The 27,024-nt window shown below is 39.2% G+C and overlaps 1 protein-coding gene across 4 annotated transcripts in view; it reads right to left on the bottom strand.

The window, feature by feature from the left end:
- LOC105483289 (ceramide synthase 6) overlaps positions 1 to 27,024 on the bottom strand; it is a 321,163-nt gene that overhangs the window by 79,556 nt on the left and 214,583 nt on the right. For all 4 annotated transcript variants that reach the window (XM_011744078.3, XM_011744079.3, XM_071072896.1 and 1 more), the window contains exon 5: positions 407 to 457. In XM_011744078.3, coding sequence (XP_011742380.1) covers positions 407 to 457 — 51 coding nt within the window. The remainder of the gene's footprint in view (positions 1 to 406; positions 458 to 27,024) is intronic.

The raw sequence follows: 27,024 nt of genomic DNA, 5'->3' as shown, positions 1-27,024 counted from the left end.
GAACTCAGTGTACCTGCTCCAGCCTCACACTTGATCTTTCCCACTTGCTGTTGAGGCAGGTCTGTGCTATGTCAACAGGACTCCAGACTTACCTCAGTGATTAGAAGCAGATCAGCTGTTAGGAGCAGGAATTTTCCACCTGTTGAACTGATTGATCCTATTCTTTTGTAAATGTACTTTCCAAGCTGACTCCATCTGCTAGGGCAATCGGGCCTTGATTCTGAACTTCACTAAGAATAATGCACAAATTACTATCCTCACTAGATTATGTCCAGCACTGATCAGCGGCAGTCGGGCCAAGAATGAAGGGGGTTGCCCAACCTGTTGGGGCCTGCCTGAGACCATGAAATTGACCTAAGGTAGATACTTTATGTGTGTAAAAACCCAGACAATAATGCCTCCTTACCTGATAGGGGTAGTTGTACCAGCAGTGCCTTGTATTCCACAACCAGGGAGTCTGAAAAAAATGACAAAAAATATATATTTTAGAACACAGATAAGAGCATAAAAAAGGTTTACAATAGGCTCTTGCTCTAATATTTTTGGATTTCAATAATTTACCTGTGTGGGAATTGAAGAACTTTAAAACAGCTAGGCATAGGATATTAAAGCAACTAGTATACAATATATTCTCTCTTGGTAATCTAAACTCAACTGGTAGTATTTTAGGCTGCTTCTGGGATGCAGTCTCAGCTGGTATTTTTTCTATTTTGCTGGTCACTTAGACATATTCCTGCTACATAACCAGCCTCAACAGCAGGGCCCTGCAGGGGTCTCACAGAAACCAGATGTAAATCCTCCATCTCACTCTTATCTATAAACATTGATGACAGTTAGCATAAACTGCCCCGAAACTCCTCAGAGTCAACGTTTACCAAGCGACATTATTCATGTCTTGACCAGGGTTCAGTGACATGCAGGTACACTTCTTATTTCAGCAGGACACTTAAGACTAACCCTCACACACATGCCAACTCCAGACCTGTGATCCAGGTCTTTTTATGACAAAATAATCATTCTTAATTTGAGGGCAATTACTTGCCTTATGACACAGTATAATTAGGAAAATCTAAGTGTACACACAGATTCCAAACATTTGTAATAATCAAGGAGGGGTTGGTATGAATTCAAACAGACAGCTGAATTATCCAATAAGACCAGCACAAACTTTCTCAGGGTTTCAAAATAATTTCAAAAAAAGTATTAACGTTGTAATTCTTTTGCATCCCTTATCCACAGCTGTCAGCACTTTCTGATATACATCTATATACATTTGATATACATCTATCTGTTTCTTACAATTAATCTGCCAACATCTTCATCAGCCCTGTGTCATAGGAATAAGGACAATTAGCTTCAGGTGGCTAATATCTGCTGAGTCCTCCTTATGTCCTATATACTTTTAAAGGCTCCTACACATATTAACTCATTTAATCCTTATAGTGGCTACTAGTATTTTTCTTATTTTATAGATAGGTAAATGGAGGCCCCAAGTCTGTGAATAACTACCTAGGTTCAATAGCTAGGCAGTGCCAAAGGTGAAAATCAAACTCAGACTCTCTGATCCCAAACCCAAACATAACCACTGTGCACCCTGTCTCTGAGTCTGATCAAACTAAAGCCGATCTCAAAGGAGGGAATCAGATTCCTATACAAAGCCATGCACTGCCCTAAACCTAACCACGTTCCAGAATCTTTACATTTCCCTTTCATTCAAGCACTTTTTCATTTTCTTTCCGAGATCTTAACTTGGCTCCTGATTTTGCCTTTTGCTCCCTGTTCAACACTGTCTGTATCATGTAATCGTACTGCACTTAACTTCCTGAGTGTCTGAGTTGTCTGCCTGTCTCCTCCATTTCTCTCATCTATAACATCGATGTTGATTATTGACCTCACAGAGTGATTGTGAAGATCAAACGTGGTAGTGTGCATAAAACTACTTGGGAGACTTACTGTGTTTTTACAGTTAAGTCAGCAACATGTGCCCATTTAGGAAGATGTAAAAAATAAAGAAGAAAAAGTAAAAATAATTTAAATTTTCATCACCATTAACATTTTGATGTATGAGCCATTTTTGGTCTTTTGTTCCTATGTAATATAGTTATAAACATGATACAGATCAATTTACTTTTAAATACCCATATACATGCAGGTTTTAAAAAATGTGGGTACAACACAGCAACATCTATTTTAAAGTACCAATATTAGTTATTGCCATTCTCTCTGATAAAGTTATCTCCTCAACTGAAAGTCCTTGAAGGAAAGTTATGTCATATGCATGTTTATCCTCTCACCATAGACTTCCAAGTTCACAGTTCAGCACTCATCTACTGAATGCTAATGAAAAGGAATACAGAATGGAAAGGCAAGGCCTCATGTTCATCTAAATTTATCAGTCCCAAGACCACTGGGCATGTGTGTGCTTGCCCCTAAGGATGCAGCAGTCATCTCTTGCCACTGTGGCCATCCTTTCCAGTGACAGGCAGGAGGGCAAGGTATAACTCACAATGATCCAGAAAAATCTGTCGTTCAGAACTTCCCTTCCTTTGTGAGCTTCTTGGCTGATCAGTCTTCTAAAACCCAGGCTTTTCTCTGTGTGAATCAGATGTGCATCCCCTAGACCTGTTTTCACTGCATGCCCAATGCCTGACTGAACTGCAGAAACAGCGAGTAAGTGTCTGCCTCTCTTCGGGCTCCTATGCACTGGAGGCAGGGGCACAGGCCTGGATACCATGAATCTGATGAAGCTACCAGGGCCCAAGGTCAGCTCACAAGTTTTCTGGCCAATCATTTAAGAATATACTCTTTCACACAAATGCATGTTCACATACACCCCTCACTCTGACAACATCGGGTATTAATATCACCTTCTATATGCACAGTACATTTTTCTAGGATCTTAAGTTATACCCCCCAAACACGGTGAGACAGTAGAACAAATATCTTTCCCAATTTATAGAACTCTATGAGTTGATTCTCCTGATTTCTTATAGCTCAACACTGGTGTATGAATCTGGATTGGCTGTTTATAATTTAGGCATAACTTCTCCTTCTTTTTTTTTTGATGGAGTCTCATTCTGTCACCAGGCTGGAGTACAGTGGTGCGATCTCAGCTCACTGCAACCTCTACCTCCTGTGTTCAAATGATTCTCCTGCCTCAGCCTCCTGAGTGGCTGGGACAACAGGCGTGCATCACCATGCCCAGCTAATTTTTGTATTTTTAGTAGAAATAGGGTTTTGCCATGTTGGCCAGGCTGGTCTCAAACCCCTGATCTCAGGTGATCCACCTGCCTCGGCCTCCCAAAGTGCTGGGATTACAGGCGTGAGCCACCGCACCTGGACCCAGTTTAGGCATAACTTCTTTAAGTTGATACTATAAAGTTGACATTTATCTACTTTCTCCATTGATAAAAATTTTCCAGTTTTTTAGAATCATTTCCACATTCATTTGATGTCAAAATCCATATATTCTATCACACAAATTATAGGACAGTAATGTAATTAAGAACTTAAAAAGATGAAATATTTAGACATCATAGAGGAATGGTGATTAAAAATACACCAAAACCCTCAATTTAGAAAGTTAGGCCTAGCATCTCCCTAACTAATAATAAAAACTCTGAACCTAGGAGGTTGCATGGCAAGTCAAGCACATTTTCCAGAAACAGAACGCCTTTTTCACATGACGTTACAACATCAAAGAAGGTTATCAAGGTTGGAAAATCTGAAATCAAATTTTGGGTCAGTCGTGGTGGCTCACACTTGTAATTCCAACACTTTGGGAGGATGAGGTGGGAGAACTGCTTGAGCCCAGGAGCTCAAGACCGGCCTGGGCAACACAGTGGGACCTCATCTCTACAAATAATATGAAAATTAGTTGGGCCTAGTAGCATGTGCCTATAGTCCCAGCTACTCAGAAGGCTGAGGTAGGAGGATTGCTTGAGCCTGGTGGGGGCCAAGGCTGCAATAAGCCATGATTGTGCCAGGCATTGGAGCCTGGGCAACAGAATGAGATCCTGTCTCAGAAAATAAATGTTGTTACAATAACCTATGGTTCACATTATTCCTTCTCACTTATGTACACTTAAATCATGTTATAAAACATTTCACAGATTTAAAGTATTTTATATGTGTCATCTCATTTAATTCTGACAACAACATTGTAAGCAATCAAGATAACATCACCAGTAGAGGCCAGGAGATACCATTAAAGATTTACAAAGAACATGCCAGCTCAGAGCTTCACCAACTGTTAAAATGCAGACTGAGGTCTGGGCTTGGGGATGAAATTCTGCATTTCTAAAGCTCTCCGTTGATGCTAATGCTTTTAGGCCATGGACCACATTTTGCCAGTAGAAAGGTACTAGGGAAAAGTAAGAAGGGTGATTCCATCTTTTTTGGTATTTACCATGTGTGAGGAATCTTGCTAAACACTTTGTTATGATATTTCACAATTCAATATAGATAAATGAATTAATGAATTATTTCTAATCTTTGCGAGAATCATTTGAAGCCGAAGAACAACTGCTACTAAAGCAATAGCTAAAGATATGCTTCTCATCCAGCCTCCTTGGCTGGCACAATTCTGGTGGAAGCTCTGGTGGAAGCAAAGTTTGCGTGTGCCACTTGGGGATGGTGCCCCTAAAAGGTCAGTGTGAATGAGTTCCTCTCAGCCTTTCTCCATTCCCATTGAAGGGAGATAATGAAAACTGAAGCAGTCACCACTGGCCCTGAAATGGAAGTTTCTACGGAGTCCGGTATCAGAAGTCTCCCACCAGCCCTGATCTGCTTCCCTCTGGATTGTATGTATGAGATAAATAAATTCCTATCATTTCTCTCATATCTAAGCTAGTGTGTTTTGCTTACTTTTATATACAGTAGCATAGCCTGTATTCTAATATCTGCATCAAGGCAAGTATCAATTATTTTGTAGACAAACAGTCTCAGAGAGGAACAGTAATTAATTAAAGGCTACACAGCTGCTAAGTAGAGAAAGTGGAAATCAAACCTAGGCCAGCTGGGCTCTTCCACTGTGCCTTCTGCTGGGTACTCTGGGTGACGAAGAATGAATAATGAAAGAAAAACATCACAGGCATTTGGAATAGATTCCCCCAAATGAGCTATTACCTAGAAACACTGAATTTTAGGTTTAGAAAGGACCTCCAAGTCCTGTAATCTACAGAACAATCCACAGGTCCAGATGGGTAACCAGTTCTTCTTACTATTAAATAACTCAATGGTTATCTCACTGACAAGATCCCTTAGGCTTCCTTCTTTCCTGCTTTTTTTTTTTTTTTTTTTTGCCTTGGTCAACAGAAATTGCATGTATTTATTTATTTATTTATTGCATCTGCCCTAATCACTAACATGACTGTATTTGAAGATAAGGCCTTTGGAAGGTAATTAATGTAAAATGAGGTCATAAGGTTAGAGCCTTAAACAAATAGGGTTGGTGGCGTTACAAGGAGAGGAAGAGGAAGAGAGAGATTTCTCGCTCTCCACACGTGTGCTCAGAAACAAGACCATGTGAAGATCGCAGTGAGAAGGTTGCTCTCTGCATACTAAGAAGAGTGCACTCACCAGACACCAATCCTTACCAGACCTTATCTGGAACTTCCAGTTTCCAGAACTATGAGAAATAAATTTCTGTTGTTCAAGCCATCTAGTATATGGTATTTTGTTACAGTAGTCTGAGCTGACTAACATAGCATCATAAGAGAACTCCTCATAAATGGTGCTTACTAGCTATTAAATTACACGTCAACTAATTTCAATTTAAGAAGACTTATAAAACGTCTGAATAAGGCTAAGACAGGCCATATCATAGTGGAAGAGAAATTACCTCTAACTCTCTCAATCTAAGCCACAATGTATAATGGGATTTTTCATTAGATTAAAATGTGCCTCTTCTCCCAGACGCATCAATTGAGACCTAAGTCAGCAGCAAGCATATCCATCAATAACAGATTCCCTTGGGAGGCATCTGTGGCTGTTCTTACCCTGAGCAAACCTGATCCTGGCACCAGGATAGGAGTCAGAAGCACTGGTGCAGGTCAAGCCTTCATCGATATTTTGACCATACACATAAGAATTGAGTGCCATTTTTTTAAAGAGAAGGGTAAAGAAGCATCTTCAAGGGTCAGTAAATCTGCTCTTTCATCCAGTTTCTTCTTTTACTGGCTGCACTACAGAGGTTTCATTGTGAACAGAAGTCAGAAAAACAGGTAAGGTCTGAAACTTTACTTTACCATCTGCAATTATCACGTTAGTGCAAGCCTAAAGAAATAGAGATTTTGAAGCAAGGACCAGAGAAAAGGATATCTGATTAACCAGGCAAGTGGTCAGTGGTTAAACAGAAACCTAAATACACATATATACATATATATATGCTTTTTTCCCTCCAAGAATCAGTAGGTATCTGCAGCTGAAGAAACAGTAGTTTCTTTGAATTAATAACTATTTTGATTTAACAAAAGAACATGAATCATAAAACATATTAAAAACATTTTGTTGCCTCATCAAAAATGTAAAAGGTGTGTGGGTATTTACTCAAAGTCAGCACATTGAGGCAAATTTCATCTTTTGCTCTTTCCATAAAAACTCTTACCTAGCTTTCACAAAGCCCAGCTGATGCAACTGGGAGTCAAGGAACATAGTCTAACAGACATTTGTTCTCTATGTAGTTGGATTATGTTTAAAACTACCAAAAATCTAGATTCTTAAACTACTTGGACACTACTTTCACTAAAACTACTCTGAGAAAACACTTACTGAGTTATATTCAAACCTTATAGCTTTTGCTTACATTGAGGATTTACTGTAAGAAACAAACAAAAGAAAAATGCTTCCATGAATTTATACTGGAAACATTCACCCTAAGTCCAATGTGTAAGTTCCACAGGACATTTTTGCTTCAAAATTTAGTCCAAGGCAGGATGAAATACTTCCTTTCTGTTAATGCTTAGCATGTTTCTTTGTGCCAAGTGATAATTATGTTTCCCCATTGTTATTAATACCTTTCCACCCTGGTTTTGAGAAGCTGAGATCTAATTCTAAAGCTCAGTCATAGCAAGTGTGACCTGTGATTGCCTCTCAACATCCTTGCTTATTTCTCTTTTCATGTGTAATTTTAAATGTTCAATATCTATATTGATAATTTGTTACCTAAATATTGAAGATTCTTTTAAGAAACAACTGTGTAATTAATTTAAATGAATGTAAATCACATCAATTTGAGATGATAATCTACAATTTTAATTGAATACACATTATAAAATAACTCAGAATACAAAGAAATATTTCACATTTTGTGAGTTTACAAAGATATAAATAAATTGCATTTGGGATGAAAAGAATGAAGCCAGAAGTCTCTCAGCCTGAAGAAATTCCTGATTAGTGGTGAGCAGCTGAGAGCACTCCCAGAATGCAAGCGGTGCCCTTTCCTCCTTTCCTAGGACAGTAGACGTGTTACTATAAATCTACCAAGCACAGCAGTAACCCCTCCCTAGAGGCCTGTGGCATCTGCATTAGCCTTGAAAGCTCTCCTGATGTGGAAATGTAATTTGGACTTGACCCCACGGCATTACATAAAGATAGCCTTTCATATTGATCAGACTTTAAAAAGGATGCTAGTCCTCTAGACCCGGTCTAGCATGTGCCTTTACCACATTCTGCAATCAATTTAGTAAGTAACTTTCAGATCTGTGAAGTACATACAGGTAGAAAGAGTTTTTTGGAGATAAGCACTGAGGTCACAGGATTTCCAAGAGAGTTCTATCATAGAAACAAGTAGACGGAAAATGTGAGTGGCATTTCCATGGCTTCTTTAGCCTTTCAGCCAATAGTTCTCAACTTCTGTTTCTGTTCAGCTGAGGGGCACCACACACATCTAACAGTCACCACGGCACACTATGCACACTACAGCTCAGGGTAAGAACGCCATGGTTCTCAAGAGTCTGGGAATATGGCACTTGAAAGACCACCTCTCCCATTTGTTCTGATGTGGACTCTCTTCTTCACCCAGCAAGAATCACTGCCAAGTAGAAAAGACCAATCAATTCCATGTTTAGAACAGGAATTAGGGAGAAAGAGACCAGGTATAGAAAAGAGAAGATGAATGAAAATGAGATAGAAAGACCTAGAGGGAGGGAAATGGTGAGAATGTCAACACACGGGGAGAGAGATGTGCAGGCCAATGTAGAATTTGATAACGAAGCCAGTGAGAGTGGCTATTAAGAAGCACAAAATTAGTCAAAGGATATTTTAGAGAAATGGTTGATAACATGAGACAAAGGATTACTATTTCTAATATGTAAAGAGGTCATAAAAAGTGATTAAAGCATTTAAATATCCAATGAGAAAAATGGGAAGAAGATACAAACAGGCAACACATCAAACAAAAACATGTCACCAAAAGCACATGTAAAAATTACAGATTAAAACTAGACAGAATTTTTTATCTGAGAGTCTGGCAAATATTTAAAAAGGTTCATACCCAAAGGTCACTTACATACTTATAGGAAAACCAATACTCTGCAAACTGGAATAACCTTTCTGAAGGGTAATTGGGTAACATATATCAAGGGTCTTTAAAAAGTACATATCTTTGACCCAGCATTTATTGTAAAAAATTAACTAGACCCATATGTAAAGGTATGGATACATAGATATCTATTGTAATTCTATTTACAATAAAAATTTAAAACATATCCTTGACCTAGCACTTATTATTTAAAAAATAATTAACTAGATCCATATGTAAAGGCATTTATACATAGATATCCATTATAATTCTTTTTATAACAAAAATTAAAATAAATCGGATTGTTCAATAATACAGGGTTGACATTTTTTTACTTTGGGATTCTCTGGAAAGAGACAGAGATAAAGACCCGGATGCAAACTGCTTTGGAGAAAGTAAGATAGACAAAGCTGAAAAACCAATACAATTTTCAGGAATGAGCTGGTTACTGCTGCAGGCAACTGCATAGGGAGCCCCTGCAGAACCACTCAGCATGGATCTTGTAACTGTCTCAACATGGGACAGGGATGCTGTGGCATTTATCCACCAACTCCCACCCCCCATTGTGAGAGTTGTAGTATTAACTCCCCCATTTTTCTAGGTTGTATCTTCCTGTGTCTCAGTGACCTTTGCAGCTCTGGAGAAAGAGCAGAAATATGGTCCAGCTTGTATGTCATGTGGCACTGTCAAGGGTGCATGCCACTGCTCACTACTGCTGTGCTAAAATCAGATGAGCTACGGAAATGTTAACAGGCACATTCATGTTTTAAGTTAAGATCCAGTTACAAGAAGGTATAGAGTGTACTTTACGTTTAAAGTAGTTATATATTTAGACACACCCACTAAAAATTCCTGGCAATATATTTACCCAAAATTGCTTAATAATTATTGAGCAATAATTATTTCAAGGGCTTTGCATTTTTTTCTTATGTTCATATATTACTATTAAATTATATATTGTCATAGTTATGATTTTTCTGCAATGACCAAGTCTTATCTGGATAATAAAAGCCAAGTTTATGTAGTTTTAACAGGTCTTATTTCAAAAAACACACTGGCAAACTAAAAACAGAACTACCATATGATCCAGCAACCCAACTACTGGGTATACATCCAAAGGAGAGAAAATCAGTATGTTAAAGAGATATCTGCATTCCCATGTTTATTGCAGCACTATTCACAATAGCCAAGATATGGAATTCAACAGATGAATAGATTTTAAAAATGGTATGTATACACAATGAAATACTATTCAGTCATAAAAAGGAATGAAATCTTGCCATTTGTAGCAATATGAATGAATTTAGAGGACATTACTTTTAAGTGAAATAAGCCAGGCACAGAACAAGTACCTCAGGTTCTCACTCATATGTAGAAGCTAAAAAAGTTGATCTCATAGAAGTAGAGAGTAGAATAGTGGTACTAGGGGATGGGCAGGGTAGGGGGAGGGGGTTAGCCAGAAGCTGGTTAGTGGGTACAAAATATAGCTAGAAAGGAAGGACAGTCCTAGTGCTCTACAGCACGGTCGGGCACCTATAGCTAACAATTTATCGTGTATTTTCAAATAGCTGGAAGAGTGGGTTTTGAATGCTCCCAACACAAATAAATAATGCATGTCTGAGGTGACAGATGCGCTAATTACCCTAGTTTCATCTTTATGCATTATATACATGTACTGAACTATCACACCGTACTCCAAAAATATGTAAAAATATATGTCAATTAAAAATAATAAAAGCGAGAATGAAAATAGTTACAAAAACCCAACTTTGCTCTATATTTATAAACAACATTAATAGTATTAATAATACATTGCCACCCTCAAATTATTCAATAATTCTAATTAACTTTAATAGCTAGCACAGGATATAGCTGCCTTTAGAGTATTTATATGTTCACAGTGATATTTCAAGTACAAACAAGTCATTAATAATTCTAAATTCCCAATTAAGAGAAAGTAGAATGAGATAAATAAGATGAGCAAATAGTATAGAATAAAACCTTGCACTCATTACAGTGATAATCAACCATTCTGCCACCCACCCAACTTGCTCTCACCTTCCAAGATCCCCATCAGTCCCTTCCTTACTACTTCTCAACCCATTTACCTAGGCCTTAATCTGTTTGTGCTATTACTGCATGCTTCTCATTCACACATTGTTTCAAGTATTAACTGAGTGCCTGCCATGCATCAGGCACTGGGCTGGGCATGAAGATGCAATGGACAAGCTCTCCATTCTCAGGGAACTTACCATCTCCTGGGTAACCAAAACAATTACATTACGTGTTACAGCAGGAATAAACAGAAGTGGTAAGGACATAGTACATAAAAAGACACTTGGTCCACTTTGTGCTACTATAACAGAATATCACAGACTAATTTATAAAGAACAGAAATTTATTCCTCGTAGTTCTGGAGGCTGTTGTCCAAGATCCCTTGATTGGGATTTGGTCTTGTGAGGGCCTTCATGCAGCATCCTCACATGACAGAATGCTGAAGGGCAAGCTACTCAAAGGCTGTGGGAAGCCTCTTTTATAAGGACCTAAATCCCATTAAGGAGGAAGAAGCTCTCATGGCCTAATCTCTTCTTGCAGGTCCCACCTCTTAATATTATCATGTGACACCACCTGAACTCTGGAGGGGACACATTCAAATCACAGCAGCCTTGGAGGGTGGGTCAGAGGGGAAGGCTCCATGAGGAGAGGCCCGGTAGTTATAGACAGAGGACAAACAGAATGTAGTCAGTGAGCAGATGGAGGAAGGGAACTGCAAGATGGAGGGAAGAACCTGTGCTTTCTTATAGCTTATGGACCAAGTCGTATCTCCAACATCACCATTTTTCCTTATCATCCCTTTCCTTGCATTATTCTCCAGATGAAAAAAGTTCAAATGCCTCCTCCCCATTTCCAGCTGAGAAGATGAGATGACTGTGCCTGGTTTTCCAGGCTCCTGTCTGCTTGGCAGACCACCGTGACCATGCATGACTAAGTCCACTCTTCGCAGCCAGCAACCCCTGCCCTCCCCAGGCCAACTTCCTTGTGTTCTATTCATTCCTATCTCCTTGCCAGAACTACTCAGACCCCTCTGTCTTTCTGCCTGCTGCTCAATCTTCCAGGCTCTAGTTTGCTGGCTTTCTGCTTCCAAAAATGGTTTTAAGCATTAGTGAGTCTTTCTCTGCATAGAACTCCAGACTCTTTGAAAATGCCGTAGTTCATAAATTACTTTCAATGTTTAAGAAGTGCCTATCATGTTTCCCTGTGGTTTCATCCTCTTAGGTATTGATTTTCTGAATCATATCAACATTTAAAAAGACTTCTAAGCACATAGGAGGCTGCAGGCTATCGGATATTGCTCATAAATAAAAACAATGTGGATCAGTGGAAAGAGGCAAGTAATGAAAGAGTAAACTAATATTCATTGGCCCCTTTCCTGATATCAGGCACAACATAAGTCCCACTTGTAGTTTCAGGCATTGCTGTATGAGATGCTCATCGTGAACCTCATAAACACTATAAAATAGAGAATTGACAGCAATGGCCAACGACCTGAATCCAAGCCTCTCTGAACCATGTCCTATCTGTGTATAAGCGAGGTACTAATCTCCCTAAACAATATTTTCTTTTTTTTTTTTTTTTGAGATGGAGTCTTGCTCTGTCGCCCAGGCTGGAGTGGTGCAATGGCCGGATCTCAGCTCACTGCAAGCTCCGCCTCCCGGGTTTACGCCATTCTCCTGCCTCAGCCTCCCGAGTAGCTGGGACTACAGGCGCCCGCCCCCTCGCCCGACTAGTTTTTTGTATTTTTTAGCGGAGACGGGGTTTCACCATGTTAGCCAGGATGGTCTCAATCTCCTGACCTCGTGATCCGCCCGTCTTAGCCTCCCAAAGTGCTGGGATTACAGGCTTGAGCCACCGCGCCCGGCCCAATATTTTCAAATAAACTGTTTTTCATGACTAAGATACAGTTTTGTCAAACAGAAAAAGAGATTATGAGTGGAAGTCATAGATGAGAAAGAGAGAAAAGATGGGGATTTCTATTTTAACATCCCCTAATAGACATATCTGGATACATATACAGTGTCTTTAGTTTTTAATTGACACATTGTAATTGTACATACTTATGGAATACAATTTGATGTTTTAACACATGTAGATATCGGATAATGACCAAATTAGGGTAGTTCACATATCCATTACCTCATGCATGTAATCATTTCTTTGTGGTGAAACCATTCAAAAGCCTCTCTTCTATTTTGTAATATACAATATCATACTGTTAAGCATAGTTGCTCTACTTTGCAATAAAGCCCCAGAACTTATTCCCCCATCTAACTGTAACTTTATACCTGTTGACAAACATCTCCCCACCCTCCCTCCCCAGTCTCTGGTAACTACTGTTATAATCTCTGCTCCTATGATAACTTTTTAAAATTGATGCCACACGAATAAGATCATACAGAATTTGTCTTTCTGTATTTGGTGTATTTCACTTAACATGATGTCCTCCAGGTTCATCCACATTGCTACAAATGACAGGATTTTATTCTTTTTCATGGCCAAATAGTATTCCATTGTGTTTATATGCCACATATTCTTTATCTGTTCATTCAATGGACACTGAGGTTAATTCCATGTTTTGGCTATTTTGAATGTTGCTGCAATAAACATGGGAGTGCAGATATCTCTTTGACATACTGATTTCCTTCCCTTTGAATATATACCTAGTAGTGGGATTGCTGGATCATAGGATCTCTTTACTTTTAATCCTATGAAAACATCTATTATTCCAAGGAGTTGATGCATATTGTCATTCCAATTAGTGACTAATACAAACGTCTGTCTAAAGAGCCTATGTGTTCCTCCCAGGGATTTACGAGGGCTTCTGGAGCCATGCCACCTCCTCAAGGCTCCCAACTCCCACCAAGAATGAAGAGCTGGTAATAAAAGTGTAATTACCATGTACAGACCGGTCTTCTCATTCCCATATGAACAACTACTCAGGGGGGAAAGTAACATATTATGAAGGTAGAGGACATGTGAAAAGAAGACAATGGACTTAAAACAATAAACCAAAATCTTGCTCTTCCCTTGTTCCAAGGTAATGGGTTTTTCAGCTGGAAGTCTGACGATCCAGCCAGACAGTGCTTCTCAGCCCCCTTGCACTAGGAAGCAGGCATGCTTCCTCCACATTTCCCTTTCCAACCAGTGGGAGCTCAGATGAGGCAGGAATCTTGCTCCCAGTAGGCCTGACAGTACCTCAGGCAGCAATTCACGAAGGTCCATCTGCAGATTTTTGAGGGTCCCTGAATCCAATTTAGGATAGTATGAAGTCAAAACTCTCTTCATAACAATAGTAAGACATTTGCCTTTGTCACTGTGTTGATATTTGCACTGATGGTAAAAAAGCAATGGTGCCGTCACACTGTCTTCCACAATGGTTGAACTAATTTACACTCCCACCAACAGTGTAAAAGCATTCCTATTTCTCCACATCCTCTCCAGCATCTGTTGTTTCCTGATTTTTTAATGATCGCCATCCTAACTGACGTGAGATGGTATCTCATTGTGGTTTTGATTTGTATTTCTCTAATGATTAGTGATGATGAGCTTTTTTTCATATGTTTGTTGGCTGCATAAATGTCTTCTTTTGAAAAGTGTCTGTTCATATCCTTCGCCCACTTTCTGATGGGGTTGTTTTTTTTCTTGTAAATATACCCAAAGGATTATAAATCATTCCACTATAAAGACACATGGCCGGGCGTGGTTGCTCATGCCTGTAATCCCAGCACTTTGGGAGGCCAAGGTGGGCAAACGCCTGAGGTCAGGAGTTTGATACTAGCCTGACCAACACAGAGAAACCCTGTCTCTACTAAAAATACAAAAATTAGCCAGGCATAGTGGTGCATGCCTATAATCTCAGCTACTTGGGAGGCTGAGGTAGGAGAATCACTTGAACCTGGGAGGCGGAGGTTGCAGTGAGCCGAGATCGCACCACTGCACTCCAGCCTGGGCAACAAGAGCGAAACTCTTGTTAAAAAAAATAAAAATAAAAATAAATAAATAAAGACACATGCACACATATGTTTACCGCAGCACTATTCACAATAGCAAAGCCTTGGAGCTAACCCTAATGCCCATCAATGTTAGACTGGATAAAGAAAATGTGGCACATATATACCATGGAATACTATGCAGTATAAAAAAGTGAGTTCATGTCCTTTGCAGGGACATGGATGAAGCTGGAAACCATCATTCTCAGCAAACTAACACAGGAACAGAAAACCAAACACTGCATGCTCTCACTCATAAGTGGGAGCTGAACAATGAGAATATATGGGCACAGGGAGGGGAACATCACACACCAGGGCCTATCGGGAGGTGGGGGGACAAGGGGAGAGACAGCATTAGGAGAAATACCTAATGTAGATGACGGGTTGATGGGTGCAGCAAACCACCATGCACATGTATACCTATGTAACAAACCTGCACGTTCTGCACATGTATCCCAGAACTTAAAGTATAATTAAAAAAAAAAAAATCTCCAAAAAATCCCCCCAAAAAACAAAGCAATGATGCGTAAAACTGCGGGAGGCTTAGCAGGAAACAAGACAGTAGCACCAAACTCTACTAGCGGATACTGTCTTCTTCACTAGTAGACAGCTGGGATTAGAAGGAAACAGTTTCACTGAAGATTATCCTTGATGAAGCATAAAAGTCATTAACTTCATTAAACCTCTACCCTCGAGTAAACATCCAGATGATGGAACGAGAAGTACACATGAAGCACTTCTGGGGCAAAAAACAGGGAAGAAACTTGTGTGATTCTCATTTGAGTTGCAGGCTGAACTAGGCACTTTTTCATAGAGGGCCATTTTGATACAAAAGTATGACTGACAAGGTGTGGTTATTCTGAATTAAGTACTTGTAGACATTTTCTCAAAAATGGACAAAGAGAGCCTGTCACTTAAACAAAATCAAATGACAGTATGTGCTGCCAATGATAAAATTCAAGCTTTTAAGTGAATATCGTTAGTATTTTGGAAAACATGTATAGTCCACTATGAACCTTAAATCTTCCCAATAGCTAAAAATTTTTCTGAGGGGATCAATAAAAACATTAACAGATGTGAGTTTTTAATGTTCCATAATGACATGTGTAAACACTTGTAAGATCGCCATACCTCAGTGGACCAGTAATTTCCAAATGACCAATGCATGCTAAAAAAACCATGTATGGGTGAAACAGCCATTCAAAGGAAAGATAGATTAATAGATGTTAACATTAACTGTGTATAAAAAGTCCACTAACATTAAAAAAAGACTATTTGTTGAGTTTTGCTATAGGATCAAATAAGAATATTTACAGTTTTCTGGAAAACACATTAAGATACACCTACGTTTCCCAACTACGTATCTTTAAGTTCAGGTTTTCTTCACATACTTCAACCAAAACAACACATCACAACAGATCGAATGCAGAAATAGGAATAAGAATCCAGCTGTCTTCTACTAAACCATATATTAAGGAGAACTGCAAAAATTTATAATTTTTTGTTTTTTTATGGTTATTTTGGCCGAGTGCAGTGGCTCACGCCTGTAATCCCAGCACTTTAGGAGGCCGAGGCGGGCAGATCACAAGGTCAAGAGATCGAGATGATCCTGGCCAACACGGTGAAACCCTGTCTCTACTAAAAATACAAAAGTTAGCTGGGCATGGTGGCATGTGTCTGTATTCCCCGCTACTTGGGAGGCTGAGGCAAGAGAATTGCTTGAACCCAGGAGGTGGAGGTTGGCAGTGAGCCAAGATCACGCCACTGCACTCCAGCCTGCCAACAGAGACTTTTTTTCTCTCCAAAAAAAAGAAAAAGAAAATATTTTTTCCAAATGTCATTTATGTTACCTTGTAAAGCATTTATTATTATTATTTTTTTGTTGTTGTTGTTCTTGTTTTTTGTTTTGTTTTGAGACAGGGTCTCGTTCTGTCACCCAGGCTGCAATGCAGTGGCACAATCTTGGCTGACTGCAGTCTCGGCCTCCTGGGCTCAAGCCATCCTCCTGCCTCAGCCCCCCAAGTAGCTGGAACTACAGGTGCATGCCACCATGCCCAGTTAATTTTTTGTGTTTTTTGTAGAGGCAGGGTTTCATCATGTTGCCCAGTCTGGTCTTGAACTTGTGAGCTCAAGTAATTTAACTGCCTCGGCCTCCCAAAGTGCTGGGATTACAGGCATGAGTCACCATGCCTGGCCTATTGTTATTTTTCAATAAGGTAATGTAAGCCACGTGCGGGGGCTCACACCTGTAATCCCAGCACTTTGGGAGGCCGAGGTGGGTGGATCATGAGGTCAGGAGATCAAGACCATCTTGGCCAACCTGGTGAAACCCCGTCTCTACTAAAATACAAAAAATTAGCTGGGTGTGGTGGTGTGCACCTGTAGTCCCAACTACTTGGGAGGCTGAGGCAGAGGAATTGTTTGAACCCTGGAGGTGGAGGTTGTAGTGAGCCGAGATCACGCCACTGCACTCCAGCCTGGCGACAGAGTGAGACTCCATCTCAAAATAAATAAATAAATAAATAAATAAATAAATAAAGTAATGTAAATTCCTCAACTTTAATTGTTTATACAATAAATGCCAATAGATATGACAAATAGCTAGTATCAATAACATAAACAAAAGCTCTTTAAGATCCTGTATAATTGTTACAAGAGTAAAGGTCCTGATACCAAAAAGTCTGAGAACCACTGCCCCAAGGATGGCAAATCAACAAAAGAAAAAAACCCGTCTCTGAATATCACGTGGAGCAGAGCTGCTCTGCTGGGCTAGGCCATTCAGAGCGGGGTTGTGACATGAAGCAGAAATGAACTTCTCTGTCCTTTAAGCCACTGTGCCGCTAAGTTTCTTTGCTACATTACTGCTTCATCCTGACCAATTCGAGGTACATATGGCAAGAACTCCAGTTCTCAAGATGTAAGTTCCTTCAAATACATTTGCCAAATAAATAATATTCAGAATGTGCAATGTCACATCAATAGTATCCGATATCCAATTAATGTACACCCTCCCTCAAACTTCCTAGCCAAAGGCCAAAATTAGTATCAAGAAGCCAAAAACCAGTCAAATCAAGTTGAGTGTGGGAAGACTCTTTTTGTTAAAGTTAGCAATATAGAAGTTTAATTAGACAATCCTTAGCTGTGGAAGAGGAAAAGGGATGGCCTTTGAGATAATACAGCCTAATCAACCTTCAGGATTTTCACAAGTCATCTATTTCTAAAAATGAATTTATGTTGAGTTAAGGTCTAGCTATTTTAAAAAATCATCCTCCTGAGGACACTTCGAAGCAATTATACAAGAAAAGGTTGAAAAGCCAACACGCTCTCTCTCTTAAACATATTAGACACTCTCTGCTTGACTTTTCTTGCATATGAAAATTGACTTGCTTTTTAAAATGTTATTTTGTCATCATGCCTGGTTACTACATCTGAAAACCTACACGTAACAGGTCACAGTATATGAATCATGACTCCAAACATATTAAGTATAAAAAGTTCTCTATTTCCCAAACTCATATCCTAGGAGAAACTCCCAGTCATCTTCTGTCTAGAAATGATTGCATATGGCCATGGAAGACATATTTTACATGAGTGAATATATTAAAAGAAAAAATGTTGTGCTGTCATTATTTGAGAATGCCGCAGGAAAATACAAAATTCAGACACTTGCAAAGCAGCCAAATACCGGTAACATTAAATTATTTAAGCAGTGAACACCTCTTGTGTGAATGGCAGGGGAATCCAGAGTAGAGAGACAAAAGCTCCTTAATTTCCCAATCCCTGCAAATTCTGAAAAAGCAGGGAATACGAAGGAGCAAACTAGAAAGGACCCAGGAGCCCCACTCTCAGACCTTACTCTGCCATCAGCCAGCTGGGTGACACTGAGCAAGCCAATTCTCCCATCTGGCTGCTCATGTATAAAATTAGAGGCTGGACCAAATAATTTCTAGAATTACTTCAAGCCCTAAATTTCACCACCACCTTTTTTCTCCCAAAAGACAAATCCTAGTTTGTCATGCTGACCGTGGTGCTGACCGACCCCGCGAATGGAAACTTGACATCATAGGGAGTCCTCCCTTTTCCTTCTTTTCGTAATGACCCAATTTATCCAGTGTAATTTAGACTTTTTGAATCGCTGATAATATTAAGCCACTTTTATTAAACATAATCAGGGCATTATTAGTAATCAGGACAATAAAAATCTCATTTTGTGCAATTTTATAATGTTTGAGTAAAACTCATAAAGTGAGTAATTGCTTCTCAATGTATCCTCTATCTGTGAGACTCAAGTTTTATATTATGTTTGTTATTAAAAATTAAAATTTTCTAAATTAAACACTGATGAAAATTTGATGGTAATGATTTAGGAAATTAATACTCACCCTCTTTTCTTCATAGCTACCTTCATACATTAGAATTCAGAAGGAAATAATAATTTGGCTTATCATTACTCAATACTAATAAGACAACTGGTCAAACTATGTCCTTCAAATAAACAGCACATCCTTATTTATTGTTTATCTCCTGATTTAGGATAGAGAAGTTATCCTTTGAGTTGCTCAGTTAATTACAAGGAAGGAATTGATCTCTAGGCAGTTATGCTTTGATAATCAGTTTCTGATTTTAATCAAGCTTGTTTTGCTGTTTTCCCAGCTTCTCATCTTCCAAAATTGTGTAATCATTTTTGGGGGGAGGAGTTGCAAGATACAAGTAGGATAGATTAATGCAATTGAACTATGTCAAGAGGCTGAACCAGCAATACAGAAAAGATTTGCTGAATGTAAGATAAAGCTTCTCTCTGAATGAATCAAGAGAGCTCTTAAAAACAACGAGACAGAAAGCCTTGGTGATTAATGAAACTAGGATATTGAAAATGTGATCTCAAGTTATCTCTCCATTTACTTGGAAACAAAAACTAGATGGCCAAGTAGCCACAGTCCACCACTGACCAACCTGTATCTATGCAAGTAAAATACACTAAGTAGAACTAGGCCTTTCTTTATCTTCTGTTGTATTTTTGGAATGCTTTTTTGTTTTGTTTACCCCAACACCTAATAAACTTCTAACTTCACTGATGTCTACAATATTAGCCCATCAATGTGTACATTCTTGTAGTTAGGCTCATACTCTCATGGGGTTTCACTTATTACTTGCCAAATACCCGATTCTTCAGGTATATGTACTATCCTTTTCAGAACCTGCCTGTGCAAACAACTGAAAAACAAGATTATTACTGTACTAGAAATTGGCAATGTTGGAAAAGGACATGAAGTTGAAATAAGCTGGAGGCATCAGCCTTTAGGCCAAGGTATACAAATGACTTCAAAACTCCAATCTATACTTCCAAGGGCTATGACTCAGAATGTATCCATGAGGCAACCATTAAATGGGAAACAGGCAAGAGACAATGACACTGTACTCCAACTGAAATAACTTTAGTAACTGAGCTGAGAAGACACAACTGTTCCATCAACTTTGAGAAGTATTATCTAGAAAACTTACATGAAGCTAAGGTGTAATTTTCACTTAATAGATGCATCATTGAGTTAAATGACAATGCTGTTTTAGACCTTCAACTAGCATTTCTAAGATACTCTAATTGAAGGGGTTTTGCTACCATAAAAATATTTTCAACTGTATAGAAATAGCCCAGTTTGGAGTGCTTAAATATTACTAGTCACCAATTCAATAAATACATATTTTATAATGTAAACTGGGTGAAAATGTATCAATTTAGCTTCTGAGTCTAGGACATATATCCTGAAAGAATGACCCCATTTTCATATATCATGAGTTGCAAATAGAAATAACAGATATCTTTTACATAACAGTGTAATAGGATTGTATTATAAGTAGCTACTGTGCCAGCAAACAAATTTTAATCAAAGATAGAAATAAATCCACTCATTGTAATATTAAAGTGTTTTATAATGAGACTCACAATTCACTGTAATTTTGTGCCTGGAAAAACTAACAGGACACCCAAGAAGAGGAAAATTACAATTAGTCTAAACAGGAAGTAATCAAAAACTGTCTAAATATAGGGAAAATTGGCATCTATAACAAGCTCCAATAGTAACAAGATATAACTAGCTGTACCACGGATTTCCTTAAGCTTCAGATTATATTTATTTAAATGACGCCACTTTAACAAGTGCTATAAAAACAATCAAACTGAATGCTGGGACAATTAAGTCTCTAATGTATCCTCACTTATTCATTCAAGAATATGCATGTGGCTGGGTGCAGTGGCTCATGCCTGTAATCTCAGCACTTTGGGAGGCCGAGGCAGGTGGATCACGAGGTCAGGAGATGACGACCATCCTGGCCAACATGGTGAAATCCTGTCTCTACTAAAAAAAAAAAAAAAAAAATTAGCTAGGCATGGTGGCATGCACCTGTAGTCCCAGCTACTTGGGAGGCTGAGACAGGAGAATCACTTGAACGCAGGAGGCGGAGGTTGTGGTAAACTGAGATTGTGCCACTGCACTCCAGCCTGGCAACAGAGCAAGATTCCATCTGAAAAAATAAAAAATAAAAAATAAAAAAACATGTATCAAGCACCTGCTCTGTGCCAGCTTTACAGGTGCTAAATTTCAGAAGGAAATCATAATTTGGCTTATCATTACTCAATACTAATAAGACCACTGGTCAAACTATGTCCTTCAAATAAACAGCACATCCTTATTTACTGTTTATTTAGGAGTGAACAAAACCAAACAGACAGAAAATCATTGCTCTCCCAGAACTTATCTTCTAGTGGAGGAAACTGTCAGTAAACAAGAGAAATAAGCGAAAATACACAGTATTTTACAATACAATGAAGGCGAAGGAGGAGAGCAGGTAGCAGGAAAGGGGCATATGAAGTGTCAGAGGGTGTGCAGGGAAGATGATATTGATAGCACAGCCAGGAAAGCATCACTGAAGTAGCGACCTTAGAGCAAAAGCCTGAAGGAAATCACTGTCATTGTAACTTTCACTTTTCTGTTTTGACTATGTCGTTTTCTAGTTTCTACCTTTATTTATATAGAAATAAGCCATCCACACAGAGGAAAGAAGGCATGAATAAGAGAAGACAAAAGGTAAACTTGGCTTTTAACTGGCAAAAAGTTCACCACTGCTTTCTTCATTTCTAAGTTTGTGTGTCACCTTGTAAGTGCTGCGTTACATCCTCAGGTGCAGTCTTTGCTAATTGATGGGTCCTGGAAAGAGCTCTGAGATGGGGATAATTAGACCTAGGTGGTGGGGGAAGGGGATGTGACTAGAATTCAGATTTCTCAGGAGGCTGGTATTCTCTAGCAAGTTGGAAAATGAAAGGGAAAAAATGCAGACAAATTGACTGTTTTTCTGCATGAACCCCTTAACTGCTCCTTCATTTAAACTGACATCCTATCAGCTTAAAAAATAGTGTGATTTTCTGTTTCAATTCTCTGCTCTATAAGATAGCCAAGGTGATTATCCATGAAGTTTTATGAAGTCAAAAAGAGCAAGAATTTTAAAAGTAAAAACACTGTAGGAATAGATGTCATTGATTTTATTCCTTAGATCATCCCAATTGCAACATGTTTTGATAACAAAAGACAACAAAGTAAGTAATATAAAAACGAATCTGATGGATCATACTGATAATATAATCAGGATTCTGAAGCTGTTTTTACATCCAAGACCCATATGATAAACACCTAATTCTTCAACACGTTTGACCAGTGTGTCTAATCATTCTAGTGTTTCAAGAAAATCTGCTGTTCTTATACAACACATTCTTCTGACATCATCGTGTATGTTAAGATATATGAGTTCTTATGACAATCTCCTAATTTATGTCTCAGAGTAACCCACGAGTATATAACTTTATGCAGTGGTTGTTATTTCTGGAAAACATTTGATCAAATGCTATAAATTCACAAGGGCAATGATTTTCTTTTTTCTTTTTTTTTTTTTTTTTTTTTTGAGACAGAGTCTTGCTCTGTTGCCCAGGCTGGGGTGCAGTGGCCGGACCTCAGCTCACTGCAAGCTCCGCCTCCCGGGTTTACGCCATTCTCCTGCCTCAGCCTCCCGAGTAGCTGGGACTACAGGCGCCCGCCACCTCGCCCGGCTAGTTTTTTGTACTTTTTAGTAGAGACGGGGTTTCACCGTGTTAGCCAGGATGGTCTCGATCTCCTGACCTTGTGATCAGCCTGTCTTGGCCTCCCAAAGTGCTGGGATTACAGGCTTGAGCCACCGCGCCCGGCCAGGGCAATGATTTTCAATTAAGGTGTCATATGAGGATCATTTTTACTTTTTTTAACTTACAAGTTCCTGGGTATCAGAGACATGAGACACTCAATAATACCAGTAATAACAGGTTTATTTTGCTCAGTATGAAGAGGGTGGCTTTATCTATCTTGAGCAGAGCTGCTTGTCCTCCTCCTCTAATTGCCTACACCAACATCATTCTCCCTTCTCTTCCGTAATTATAGAACCCCAACATTAAGGTGAACATACTGTCTCCTGAAAAAGCAAAGATGACAATTCTCAGCTTTCTTGCAGTTAGGTAGGGCCCTGTGACTCAGTTCTGATCTACGAAGTGAAAATGGTGTGTGGAATGTCTATAAAGGCTGTTTAATAAGAGATGACTTAGCTGGAGAACAACTTTTTAGCTATCTACCTTTTCCTTCTTTTGGGGAATTGTTTCATTGATGTGATGGCTGGAGTTCCAGCAGCCATCTTGCACCAGGGAATAATCGGGAAGATAGAAGCCGTGTACCGATATGGTAGAGCATAAAGACAGAAAGTCCCCATATCCTTAATAACATAATGGAACCATCATATCAGACTTCAGACTTCTTTGACATGAGAAATAAACTTTTTTCTTGTTTAAGCCACTATGACTGATTGACTATTACATGTTCCAAACCTAATCCTAACTAATATACTAGAGAGGAACAGCAAGGGACATACAACGTCAGAGAAAGATTTCAGTGGTTTACAGTACCCATCCTGTGAATTTCTAATGTACTGACATTTTTCCCCAATATCTCAAAAGTTATGCATATGTATAAGTCTAAGCATATAAAAAGATCTAATAGCATTTCAGCCCCATATGCTGAAGCAATAGAGTAAAATAATTCACCTGAGCTCTGTATACTAAAGAATAATTAGCATAGTTTAATAGTTCTAAATTGATAAAAGATTAGAGTTGCAGCCTGGTGCGGTGGCTTTCAGCTGTAATCCCAGCACTTTGGGAGGCCGAGGTGAGCAGGTCACCTGAGGTCAGGAGTTTGGGACCAGCCTGGCCAACATGGCGAAACCCCATCTCTACTAAGAAAAATTAAGAAAAATTAAAAAACTAGCTGGGCGTGGTGGCGGGCACCTGTAATCGCAGCTACTCATGAGACTGAGGTAGGAGAATCGCTTGATCTCAGGAGGCAGAGGCTGCAGTGAGCCCAAACCGTGCCACTGAACTCCAGCCTGGGCGACAGAATCAGACTCTATCTCCAAAAAAAAAAAAAAAAGATTGAGTTGGAAATGGAGTGCAAGCAATGAACTAAAGCTCCACAGAAGGACTCCTTAGGACATGCACTCTTGTTGACCATGGAATAATGGATAAAGAGGAGGTAAATATGATCCCAAGGCCTCTAGCTTGGGTGACTGCTGCAGATGGCGAGACCCATAAATAAGATGAGGAAAATCAAAGTAGGAATAATGGGGAAGGAAAGAGAATGAGTTTGGTTTTGCCCTTGAAGAACATTTCAGATTATCTATGGGATACAATGCAAAGAAGAATGTTAGAAAAGAGGCTGGTAATTCAGGTTCACTTGTTCTGCATTTTAAAAACATCTGATGATTCCACACCAATTACTCAATAAAGCCCGGGCTCCTTATCATGATTTCAACCTGAAATCAATTTACAACTTAAAATCTGCCCTCCACCTACTTTTTCAGATCTGTCGTTAACATCGCTGTCTCTGCCTACAAGGCCCCACCAAATACAAGTATTATGCTTAAGTCACAGATGACTCTTTGGAGGTTCCCCCAAACAAGCTTCACAGAAGGTCCCTCCATGCATATTTCTTTCACAACATGTATCCATTTTACTTGAGATATCTGTTTACCTGTCTGCCTCCCATACTAGACAGAACTATTTGAAGGCCTAGCCTATTATCTTGGATGTAGTACATTAAAACCGATAAGCACACCAATACTTAGTTAACAGAGGCTCACACCTGATGCCTGTATTTTTGCTTCCTCTTTTTTTTTTTTTTTTTTTTTTTGAGACGGAGTCTCACACTGTTGCCCAGGCTGGAGTGCAGTGGCGCGATCTCGGCTCACTGCAAGCTCCGCCTCCTGGGTTCACGCCATTCTCCTGCCTCAGCCTCCTGAGTAGCTAGGACTACAGGCGCCCGCCACCGCGCCCGGCTAATTTTTTGTATTTTTAGTAGAGACGGGGTTTCACTGTGGTCTCGATCTCCTGACCTTGTGATCCGCCCGCCTCGGCCTCCCAAAGTGCTGGGATTACAGGCTTGAGCCACCACGCCCGGCCTGCTTCCTCTTTTATCTGGAACACAGAAAAGAATCAATGATGACTCTGGATGTCAGGGCTGGGGGAATAATGCAGTAGTCTCATCCATTAGAGAAAACATATTAAAAAAAAAAAGAGAGAAAAAAACTGCCAAATAGCTAACAGAAGCAGAGAGCTTTATACCAGAAAAGAGGAACACACACACTCAAGTCTCTGATAACTTTTATTTCATGTGACAAAACACATCGAGTGCAGAACTGATAGCTCACATTCGGTAAAGGCAGGCAGGAGAGTGTGACATGGAAGAAGGGTCAAGAGGCAGGGCTGGGCTGGGGTGGATAAAGAAAAGCACTACAGGAAACCTCTCCAAGCCCCTAGAACACAATGGCCACTTTACCTATAAAACAGAACTGAGATGCTGTGCTACCTGCTCACCCTCGCCTGTGCAAGAAACTGACAAAGTGCACGGGCCGATAAGATCTGGGGTTTTCCTGCTTAAAAGTTTTCTAAATGTCACTAGGTTAGCATGGATCATCCACTTGTTAAAAACACAGAAAATCCCAATCCGAAATACATTGCTTAGCTTCTCTAATTTATAATGAAAAGAAAAAATAAAATAATGACAAGCTATAGTGTAGAAAACAGAGGAGCCTTATCCATGTTTTATGTGAAAACTTTTGCCAGCTTTTTGTGACATGTATCTTATTTTTGGTGAGAATTAACAAAGATGATCAAATGTATGTAGATTACCTTTTAATTGGCATGATACAGTACAATATAACACAGGATATGCATTATAATATTACGAAGTGCTGACAGCATGAGAACTTGTTTGAGCCCTTGAGAAACAGTGTCTTCTTAGTTTATGTATATCTCAGGCCTTTTATACACAGCATTGGAATATGGTTTTAGAAGACTCCAAGAGAGGAGAACCTGAAAAAGGAAACGTGGCACCACTCATGTATGCCTCACTCAAATTTTAACTGCTTCTCATTGTGGGTTCTCAATGCAGGCCCTTTATAAAGACACGATGAAAATGAATATTGTTTGACCTAGCAATCACATTCCTTGGTATTTATTCAAATAAGCTGAAGACTTAGGCCCACATGAAAACATTCACACAAATGTTTATACCAAAATGTGGAAGCAACCAAGATGTCTGTCAGATGAATACACTGTGGTATATCCACATAATGGAATACTATTCAGAGATAAAAAGAAAAGAAGTGAGCCATCAAGCCACAAAACAGACATGGAATAAGCTGAAATGCGTACTAAGTGAAAGAGGCCAATCTGAAAAGGCTACATATTGTATGATTCCAACTACATGACATTCTGAAAAAGGCAAAACTTTGGAGAAAGTAAGATCAGTGGTTGCCAGGTCTAGGGAGGTAGGAAGGGATGAAAAGGCAGAGAAGAAAATGTTTAAGGCAACAATGTTACTCTCTATGACAGTGTAATGGTGGATGCATGTCATTATATATTGGTCCAGATCCATAGAATATACAACACTAAGAGTGAACCTTAATGTAAACTATGGACTTTAGCCAACAATAGTGTTGTAATACTGGCTCATTAACTATAACAAAAGTACCACTAATAATGCAAGATGTTAATAAAAGGGAAAACTGGGAAGTGTGGGGGTCAGGGGGTGACAATGGCAGGGTGAAGGGTATATGGGAATACTCTGTATTTTCCATTTAATTTTTCTCTAAACCTAAAACTATATATATGTATATACACACACATACACAAATATACAATCTACTAATTTTTTAAAAAAATTCTTAAAACCTCCAAGTTATTTAATGACATCACTTTGTCAACAGACAATGCAAGCAGCTTGGAAGATAATATGCCATAATAATTCAGAGTATGTAACTTCTTGAGCTAGACCTCCTGGGCTCAAATTGTAGTTCGTTCACTTACTAGTTGCATAATTTGCATAATCTTGT

This window comes from Macaca nemestrina, chromosome 11 (assembly GCF_043159975.1).
Source record: "Macaca nemestrina isolate mMacNem1 chromosome 11, mMacNem.hap1, whole genome shotgun sequence".
NCBI classification, from domain to species: domain Eukaryota; kingdom Metazoa; phylum Chordata; class Mammalia; order Primates; family Cercopithecidae; genus Macaca; species Macaca nemestrina.
This window is presented reverse-complemented; position numbering and strand designations above follow the sequence as displayed.